We start from the raw sequence: 10,624 nt of genomic DNA on the forward strand, positions 1-10,624 counted from the left end.
TATATATATATATATACAAGACATTGTATTCTTGTTGTTACAAATGGGCAACATTACAGCGTATTTGGGTTTGTGTTTACTGCAGTACGGCTTGGATCGAATCCTGGGGGAGGAGAAAAGTCTTGCGCTGCTGGCAAGAGCCATTGATCCCACCCAGTCTGCCATGATGACTGACGTGGTAAAGCTGCTGTCAGCCATCTGCATTGTGGGCGAAGAGAACACGTATGTTCTGACCTCATTCATTCTGTCAACATATCAATGCTTTACTGCTTTGTTAGGGTTGGAAGACATTTTTGATTTCACAAAAAACAATAAAAAAATTTGTAATTACTTCAAAAGTAATTTTCAAAAATACAATATGCATTTTCCAGTATTACAACACGTCTAGTTGAATAGGTAATCTACATTTTCAAATTGATTATGTAATTCATTACACATTTTATCCGTTTAATCCTTCTCAATTTGACAAATTCACAAGAAAGGAATCATACGGTGGAATAGGACAGAGCTCATGGTCACCATCCCTGAAAATGAAAATATCTTTTAATTTTTTTTCCCAATTCTTCGCTCATGTATTTAATGTTTTCATTTAGTTTGGAAAAGGTCCTTGAAGCTATCACCACAGCAGGGGAATGGCGAGCCATTGAGAGGTTCAGTCCCATTGTGCAGGGACTACAAGATCGCTCAGTTCAGTTACAAGTAAGTGCAAAGTACATGTACAGCTATTGACATATTGTTTCCCTCAAATTACTCTGAAATGAAATATTAAATATAAAGTATAATAAGTAGATGGGTCCATTTGCTTTTTGTGGCCACCAAAGTTTCTACTGCACACTTGAAACGGGAGGGTGGGGCAAGGGTGTTGCAATCTGCAACTAGGTAGCTAGATGCCACTGAGTCCTACACATGGGTCATTTTAAACCAACGTTAATATATTATAAACTCCGAATTCTTTCTGATCCACTTTGTAGTTTGAGAGGGTTTTACCAGTCTAATGATACTGCATCATCTTATGCACTTCCTTTACATAATCTTTCAGATATATCTTCTCCCTGCTGATACATGCCCTTTTTGAGATATAGCACATGGGCTGTTTTGTGTCACACTAATGTAATTCGTGATTAAAGTATGTTGTCTGCATTTTTAATTGGTAGCTGAGGGATGTGAAGAGAGTGATCATTCATCCAATACCTACCACACACTCACACACACGGTCATCATAAAACTCTGCCATGTACAACCATTTCCTCCTTTGGTTATTTAACTTTGCGTATGCAATTTCCAATGCTAAACTTAATTAAAAGATTGTATCTTTTTTGCCCCCTGTGGTATTATCTGTATTATTTGCATTGAGCTTACTGTTACTACCTTTGACAGCTGCAAAACTGTAGGGACACTCAGTAGTAGTGAAAAATGGTGAGGGAATGAAGGGAGGGAGGGGGCGCACTGGAAGCTATAATTTCCTTTATACAGAGGCATTAAATACACAATACTCATCTTTGGCAATACAAACTTAACCCTTTGTACTCGGAATTTTGTAAGGACTTAGTTGTCTTTTATTGATACTTGGTTTATTTCCCACTTCCTAATATATAGCACAGTTCCTTTTAACCTCATGCATTATTAAATCACAGATACTGTTATCCTAAGAAAAGCAATGTGTGTCCAAAGGCTTTCTGTCCTAGGTTGACTACATTCTTACAGTCTTCACTGGCAGCCTTTGGCTTAGGGAACGTGTGCATTTAGACAATGAGTGTAAATAGACACATGCAGGGCCGCCAAAATCAAAGATGCTCAAATTTTCTCTTAAAGTCTTCAGAGTGTTTTTACGTATTTGTGTGGTACCTAATGTATGTATTGTTCTGAATACAAAGCTAGTAATAGATACATGTAACATCCATTTATAAATTATTAAAATGTCTGATGAGCTGGAATCAAATTACAGTCATCAAATACTTACATTGCGTCTATGTTGTTTTGCTCATGAAAAATAAAGTAAAGCATTGCAGTAATCTCTCTTGCTCTCCCTATTGATTATGTACCAAAGGATGTGTGGAATATTGGAAATGGAATTGGAAAACATCTAAATATCCTCCCTGAGCTCCAGCATTGCCATACCCTCTTTTCACACATGAGTGGATTGCTTTACTGATCAATAATTGATTTTTCTGTCCGTGTTTGCCCGGGTAGTTGAAGAGTCACAGGATGCAGTGCTCCCTGTGCAGTAAACCAAACTCAGAGGGGAGTGAAAAACAGCTTCCAAAAGAGCGAGTTTGCCCTTAAATTGACTGTTAGTTAGTTTTGTGCGTATGGGTCGGCAGTTGTTGCATTAATATTAAAATCAGCCCCCCTAGTTGGTGACTGGAGAAAATAGACATGCATTAGTTATGGTCCTCTGCTTCCAAGGGACATAACTCATTTAGAATGCATGCCGGCAAGCTTTTCATCAAGTTCTGGAAGAAGAAGTCCGTCATCTTTTTCTCTGGTTCTCTCTCTCAATCTTCTCTCTCCTCTCTCTCTCTCACTGTTTCTTTGTGCTGTGTACCCTTCATGTTGCAGGTGGCATGCATGCAGCTCATCAATGCACTAGTAACATCTCCTGATGAGCTGGACTTCAGGCTGCACATCAGAAATGAATTTATGCGCTGTGGCCTGAAAGAGATATTGCCGGTAAGCACAACATAACCACACACACACACGCGCACACACACACAATATATATATAAACTTACACTCACCTTGTATTAATATTTAAATGAGTTGCCCACTTCAGTGAAATATTGTAGATTTGCTCCAGCAAATAATTTATGAAACACAGAGGATATTTTCCACGTCCTCTGTCTGTGCCAGCACCCAGACACCAATAAAGTTTCTAGTGCCTGGACTAATAATCTTCCTTCTGGCTTTTATACCGTCTACCTAACATGTTTATCTGTTGTAAACAATGTTGCTGTAGCTGCCAAGAAATCATAAATTAAAGTGAGGTGTGGGTCCCCTCACCTGTTTAACGTGATGAGTAATAGTGTTTAGAATGAGCTACTTCTCTTCAGTTGAGCTTAATGCTTCCCTTTCAGTGCTGATGTTGGAGAGGCTGTTGAGCCATTTTCTATTATTTGGTTTGTGTAATTCTTCTATCTCTTTGAATCTGTTTTACCTTTTGTTCCTTTTTTTAACTAGCAACTGGCAACCATCAGGAATGATGCCCTTGACATTCAGCTGAAGGTATTTGAGGAGCACAAAGAAGAGGACATGATAGAGTTCTCTCACAGGCTGGAAGACATCAAGAGCGAGCTGGAATATCCTTTTCATTACCAACAGGAGCACTCTGGGGTTTCCTGTAAATGTAGCTAAAACATTTGAAATGTTCATGGAATCCAGCTAAGGTTAGTTATTACTAAACACATAGTTCTGTAATTATTTTTTTATTTCAGTAGCTTCCATTTTTGATGAAAAAATGCAGTGTTTCAGTTTACCTACAAGTCCTTGACTCTCTGCACTGATGCGGGGGATGTATTCAGTATTGTGCAGAGCATGGTGAAGGACAGCAATGCAGAGCCCTATTTCCTCTCTATACTGCAGCACCTGATGCTCATACGCAATGACTACTTGATCAGGTAAAACTCAACAACACACATAGACAAAAAGAACCTTAATTATCTGTGTTGTGTAATGAAGCAAGCAGTTTTTTTTACTCTTCATCTTCCTCTTTTAATTCATTCATTACGCTGAGGACACACAATAGGTGGAAGTTTTGTGAAGCACTGCTTTCAGCCTCCATGTTAACCAACTGGGCCGTTCAGACAAGAGTGCGCCGCAGTGCGGTGCTTCTTGGCCAGCTTGCGATTTGCATCAATAATTTTGGCATCTGTTTTGTGGTTTCTGTGCGCTGTGAGGGAATCTGGCAAAAAAGCACACTAAATAATCTTTTTAAACAATATAATTGATATACCCGGTATCTGATATACATAAACTGATTCTAATAAATGATGAACTGGCTTCTGCTGGAGTTTAAATTCCTCCAAGTCGTTTTACCCCACGTGATGAAATATCAAACATTCCCATTCCTTTTTATTTTTTTTTAAATAATATCACTGCCTTTTTCGATTATGTTTCTTAAATTAGATGCCTATTTCCCATATTTTTACGAGTACACAATACACACACAGACAGGCAGGAGAAACGCCCCTCCCTGCAGATCACACAAAGCGATGCTCCTTAATTGTTGCAGAAGAAGTGATGCTCTGCTTCTTCATGAACACATAATTCATGAGGTTATTATGAAGATCATCTTTATATGTGATTAGAAAAGAGCAGAGGAACAGAATCGATTGTGCAGAGGAATGCACTTCTGGTGTGAACAACCAGGCTGCTTTGCTTCCTGTGTGTCCCTGGCGTTATGCTCTTCTCTCATTTACCCTCGGTGTGTACGTGTCTGTGACTTGGACTTTCTGTGATTCTTGTTTTTTCAGCTCTATTCATTAGCTCTTTTATTTTCTTCATAGACTAGAGCCTTTTAGCTCTAATCATAGGAACAGTAATATAACTTAGTCTGTGTGATAATAAGATGATTGACATATAGTGTTTTAATCTCACATTTTAGCACAATGCACACATAAGCAAAAGTCTAAGCACCTTTTGAACATTGGTAATGATGTACATTGGTGAAGAGCTTTTGTTTTTTTAGAGGTCTCACTCCTTCTGCCTTAAAACATCTCAGTGACATTGGCTAACAAAGAGAATGCTGTCTCTTTCATCTCAAAGCCATCTACAGCAACCATGGCTCCAGAGTATTACTCATCTCCTATTAATGGTACTTTTCAAAGGCTTATTTTATGTTGGTTCACTCACAGCTGGGTGTGAGTTAAACCTTAGATTGATCAAAAGATAGAGCTCTAATCTGAAGAATATGAAATGCATCACCTGCAGTTTTTCTCCCACCCAAAAACAACACTCAAAGTGTCTGCCACTCTCCCCTGGCTCCGTCTGATTAATTTTCTCCATCTGAAATTAATATGACAATAACACTGGTGTCTTTATGGCAACCAACATTGGTGCCATCTATTTTGTAACCATTTTGAACAGCATACAAATATTTACTGCACATATGGACACAAAGACACTTCCAGGGCCAAGAGGCATTTCATACTTTTTTCTTTTTCTCTGTTTACAATAGCACAACCACAGCTTGTAACTATTAGTAGTTTCCCACTGTGTTGAAATCGGGCCTGGATGCTATTCGAGTTTAGAGTAATGTTATAATGTCAGCTGCTCTTTTATACTGGGTCTAGGGAGGTGTCCACTTCAGCAAACCCTCCAAACTTGTTAACCAAGATAGCGTTACGGATGACATTCGTTGGTTGTCATCCTAAAAGTTTTTCTCTTGAAAGCATATTGTGTAAACAGTTGAGCTTAAATCTGACCTTTGTCTTGCTTGTTCAAGTATGTACAGTAGTCGGCTAAACAGGGTTATTTTAGAATGAAAGTCTCATATAACATTTGTCCTTATCACACTTATAACACTAGGGGTTAAGTACTTCTACACTGAAATACATATACATAGATGAGAATGGTCATAACTCAATTGCTGTTTTAACCATTGACAGTATATATAGGTTTTAAGAGGTTTTAACCGTTTGGATAATGGTTTTATAGGTTACGTCATTTATTAAGCAAAAATATTAACATTTTTATGGCTCTTTGTTGTAAAGAAACAAAGTGAGGAATTCATCCTCTTTCTGTTTTTTATTACTGTAGCCTGGAAATCTTTGTACTTTGGTTGGACAAATAATTTAAAACTGTCAACATGGGCTTTGGAAATTGTGATGACCACTCACGGCCTAAGCAGCTATTAAATTTATCAAAAGAAGTGCTTGAGTGCAGAGGTGGATAAATAGATACACTTAGAAAACGTGTGTGCATTCACAACAATGTCAAAAGTATTTGGGACTGAGTTGTGGCAATAACTTTTGTTTTAGTTTCAGTTTTAATTTTTTCTTCATAAACTTGTGAGGAATGGCAAATCACCAGGACACACTCGTGAACACACACTGTATATATTTAACTTTAAAAAATGTGTTAATTGTACAAATCTGTAGTTAAATGGCATGGATGATTGTATATTTTTACCCTCATTTTCACACCATATGGTGTAGCTCTTAAGACTGTTTTTAGTTGGTAAGTATTTGTTTTTAGAAAACATCACAACTTTTCCTAAGGCAGTTCCGTACTCTTGATATCATTATTTTTTCAGTGGCATCATATCTGTGTGTGTGATCCTTTTAATGCACTGCATCTCTCGCGACAGACTGGTGTAGTGATCTTTAGTTATTTAATTCTTGATACCCTTGATGTCAAGTATATATAGTCCTCTGGTACACAGGAGTAATGAAAGGAACGCCAGCAGCTTGACTGACAACATGCCTTATTCCATTTGATTATTAATATTTTTGTCTTCATTCAAACAATGATTCCATTGTGCAGCCCATCTTCAGAATCACAGAAATGGTATTCATCATCATTGTCAGATCCAGTCTCAGCATTGTTATAGAAAGAGGTGGCAGACAGTATCCCTGACTTATCGCTGTTTATAAGTCTTAAAGTATTAGTTAATGATTTGGTATAGAAGGGATTTGGACTCTCAGTGGCATTGTTGGAAGATAATGAGCAGATCAAACAGATACTTTCCCTTTAACTTGCAGTAGCTCTGCGGCTCCCAGACCTGCATGTCATCTGTTGTTGAATTATAATAAGCCCCTTTTCTTATTGTGGCATGCCCTTGGTTATTCTGTGATCAACACATTTCACAGAACCATTTGAAACAATTTAACTGCAATTATTTCGCAACTGCTAATAGGTTGGTGTATATACGCCATTTTATTGATGTGTTAGGAGTGTGTTAATGGGTATTTTTAAATTTTAGCATTTCTAAAAAGACTTTAACTTGTGAAACATTACTAAACAAAACACTCATGTTGGTCTTATGAAGTCAAGAATCAAGAATCAACCAAGACTTTTTCTGCGGTCTATTTCCTTCACATATTATTATTGTGTCCACCTATTTGGGGATGTAGGTTAGGTGTTGAAAAGTAGAATTCTGGATCGATCTGATTCTCATGTCAGCAGAGTTAATGATGATGTTCAAGCATGTAAAATTGATGTGATGCTCTTCAAATTTCACCCATTGTATGAACATCAGGCTTTGATTTGACTCAATAATACATCAGGATGTTAAGAAGCTCTGACTTGGAGCCTCCTGCTATGTTTAAGATATCTGATATATGATGCAATGACTGGTTGCACAGATAGAACTGTAGAAGTTGTTTGGATATGCCACATGTTATATCCTCTCACTAGCATTGCTTTTTCTGCTGCAGACAGTTCACTCACAACTGAATGTGTCAAGATAACAGCTCTTGCATACACCCAACAGATTAAAAGTATGGTATTGAATCAAATTAAATTATGTATGTTTTTTTAACTTTTTCTCTTTGCTTTCTTTTACTCATTTGTCCTGACTTTCAGGCCCCAGTACTTTAAGATCATTGAAGAGTGTGTGTCTCAAATTGTGCTCCACCGAAGTGGCACTGACCCCGACTTCAGTTACCGCAAGCGCCTGGATGTGGACTTCAGCCACCTCTTAGGTAAGTCACATACCTTTAGCAGTTTATTTACATTCTAGATATTTCAATAAAACGTAAATGATTTTTATTCTATTTGATTTATTTATTTTGGCTTTTGTTTTCAGAGGTGTGTGTAGATAAAGCTCGAACTGATGAGTATGAACAAAGAGCTTCAGAACTGGCACAGAAGGCAAGTATTGACAAAAAAATAACAATTTTCATCCCACTGCTTATCCACCTGGACAAAGCAAAACCTACTGAGGCATTCTGGCATCAATTCTAATTTGTTCCATAAAATCTGGTTAGATAAAACATTAATAATATGAAGTAAACATAACACTGACAATTCGTTGCGGCTTGTATTCTAAAAATCCCAAAGTAAGACCATAGCAGTAACTTCAGAGCCAAACAAACTAAAAAGTGCAGTCATCACTTAGCAGTAAGTGACATGGATTTAAAATTCTCTCTGATTCTTTTACAAACGCAAAAAAAAAAAGATCTCTTTTGAAAGTCAGACTGAATGACATCTTGCTTTACAATGCTAAAATCCCATATTACAAAATTGGAAACCATGGAAACCAAACATTTTTGTAATGCAAGGTAAAGAGTACTTGTTGTCAGTAACAATTGTACATATGCCAGAGATTTTTTCAGCATGACAACTGTGATGTAGAAAAATGTCTTGTTTCTATATCACTGTAGATGAAAATGTGAAATGTGTGAAGTCACATGGATTGGCTGCTGTGATTAATTGAAGTTGGGGTAGCAGCAGGTTAGAGATCCTGATTAGAAGGGATTGATTGACTTTTGTGTGTGGTAAGGGTTTTATTAATGAATGGGTGTTTTACAAAAGGTTAGAATTCAATCAGTAAATGAAGGTAATCAAGGTAAAATGAGTGTTGATTATATAAGATAATTATACCATTAGGTTTAAACAATTTTAATGAACACTGCTTATGTTAATTCCCAGTTACATTAATTCAATATCAGTGTGTGCTTGTGTGATTCATTTGGTGTTTCTCTTTTTAGTTTGATGAGGAGTTTCTAAGCAGACAGGAGGCACAAACTCAGCTGGTTAAGTGTGAAGAAAAAATAGCTGACCTCCAAGCAGAGCTGCAGGCCTTCAGGTCCCAGGTACATGACTGTTTTTGTTGTCAGTGTCAATTTTTTTAAATTGTGTTAATTCTTTGGGGGGGGGAGACACTATATTTGATTATTCAACCAACCCCTCCTAAATCTAGCATGGAATGATTCAGCTGTCTCTTTCTACTTTCCATTATGAGACGTTCTATTTATTCTGGGGTGCATGGTGCGTAGGGTGGGGATTTTATTCACTGGAGCCTGCAGTTTGGTTTGACATGGAGGCTGCTCCACTGGCTAGCTGACACTAAGTCTAATGAGAACACTGACCAGTCCTCCATGTTGGCCATTTCTGATTCTCTGATCTTTATCCCAAAAGAGGAAATTGTTCTAAAAGCAATTTATTCTGACAACCCCCTTCAACTTTACTGCTGGGCCACTCCTCAACCCCCCCAACACTCCAGAGAGTTGCTCCTATGCCCTGGCACTGCAAGATAACTACACACTCAGAGGGGGAAAGAGAAGTTCCTATTTATTTTCCCGATAATTTTTCAATTTAAGAGAGCAAACACAGAATGAATACTCAAATAGTACCATGGTTCAAATTACGGTGGTACATTTAACCAAGGCGGGTACATACACACACACTTTGTCTCACTGTCTTTGTCTGTCTGTGTCAGCCTAACTCTCACCAACACACACTATTGTTAATTCAGCAAAGGTGTCCTTCCCTCTAGAGGCAGTGGCAGAGTAAGGGCCCAGGGCTGACCTTTCTTTAATCTAAAACTGGTGCATGGATCAATAAGCCATTTTATCATACAATTTACGAAGCTTTGTAGCCCCGGTTATAACATTTGATTTTTAGCTTTGGAAAAAAGCTAATTATTGTGGCCATGTTCTGGAAAGAATCTAGACTGTTCATGAGCATTTGGCCTCTGCTGGACGGTTGAGGGAACACGCCTCCATTATTCGTAACTCAGTGGTGTTAGAGAGGAAAGCATACTGTGCTACACACTTGGCAGATCCTATAGTTTGTCTGCTTCCATTTTTTTTCTTTCCAGTTTCGCTTGTTTTTGTTTTTTCATCATAAATTCTACGTTTATTTTATTATTTTATTTTTAAGTCCAGGTGAAATGGGAATCAGAGAGCTGTTTGTTCCTACACATTTACGTATTTCCTGTTAAAAGTTAGGGAGGGACTTGTCGTGGTAGCCAATAGCGCTGTGTGTTACATCCCCCCGGTCCAGCAGCTGTAGTGGCCCTATTAGCTGACTCTGCGCCACCTGGAAGCTCTCAGTAAAAAGCCTGTCTAGACTGAGACTTAATACAGCATCTCATACCGAAATAGGGCAGTTTAATGTCAGGGAATAAAGAACTGAGGAGTTTTAATTGCTGATTTTGCCACCCCGGGGCTAAGTTGGCCAACGTTAGCTAACGTTAGCTGCACGAGCGAAGAGCAGAGCAGCCAGAGGACACCAGAAAGAAAACCAGACAATATGTGCTTTTCTACAAGTGATAATGCTGTGTTTTTATACAACAATCAGTGAGGTCCGAACACCAGAAACACTCCACTCTGGTAGCTAGTCAACAAATGAATCTTTGCTCTGTGTCGCTAAAAGTTGAAGATTGATTGACAGGTGAATGGCATTGACAGTTTAATGCTTACGTACATACGCGTAACATTTTGTTTTATAGGAAGACAAAATTAAATATTGGCATTTAAAATGGAGGTACAATATAACTGAGGATGCAATCTTAGAGGGTTAAAATGACGCAATGGCGGCTCGCCTTACAGCTAAACAGTACACTAAAATATGTTTCTGAAACTATTTTAAATGAGAAATAGTCAACGCAGTAACAGAATCTTGCTTCGTGTCTGAACAGCACTGCCTAGTTTTGATCTGAGTTTGGTGCGTTGAACTGGAC

General features: G+C 38.0%; 1 protein-coding gene across 1 annotated transcript in view; it reads left to right on the top strand.

Moving 5' to 3' along the window:
- LOC118320903 (protein diaphanous homolog 3-like) overlaps positions 1–10,624 on the top strand; it is a 145,871-nt gene that overhangs the window by 29,784 nt on the left and 105,463 nt on the right. The window contains exons 8-16 of the mRNA XM_035652025.1: positions 86–222; positions 594–699; positions 2,560–2,670; positions 3,178–3,296; positions 3,498–3,614; positions 7,522–7,640; positions 7,745–7,809; positions 8,649–8,753; positions 9,437–9,449. Coding sequence (XP_035507918.1) covers positions 86–222; positions 594–699; positions 2,560–2,670; positions 3,178–3,296; positions 3,498–3,614; positions 7,522–7,640; positions 7,745–7,809; positions 8,649–8,753; positions 9,437–9,449 — 892 coding nt within the window. The remainder of the gene's footprint in view (positions 1–85; positions 223–593; positions 700–2,559; positions 2,671–3,177; positions 3,297–3,497; positions 3,615–7,521; positions 7,641–7,744; positions 7,810–8,648; positions 8,754–9,436; positions 9,450–10,624) is intronic.

The sequence above is a fragment of the Morone saxatilis genome, unplaced genomic scaffold (genome assembly GCF_004916995.1).
Source record: "Morone saxatilis isolate NCDOM2014 unplaced genomic scaffold, NCSU_SB_2.0 Contig11, whole genome shotgun sequence".
NCBI classification, from domain to species: domain Eukaryota; kingdom Metazoa; phylum Chordata; class Actinopteri; family Moronidae; genus Morone; species Morone saxatilis.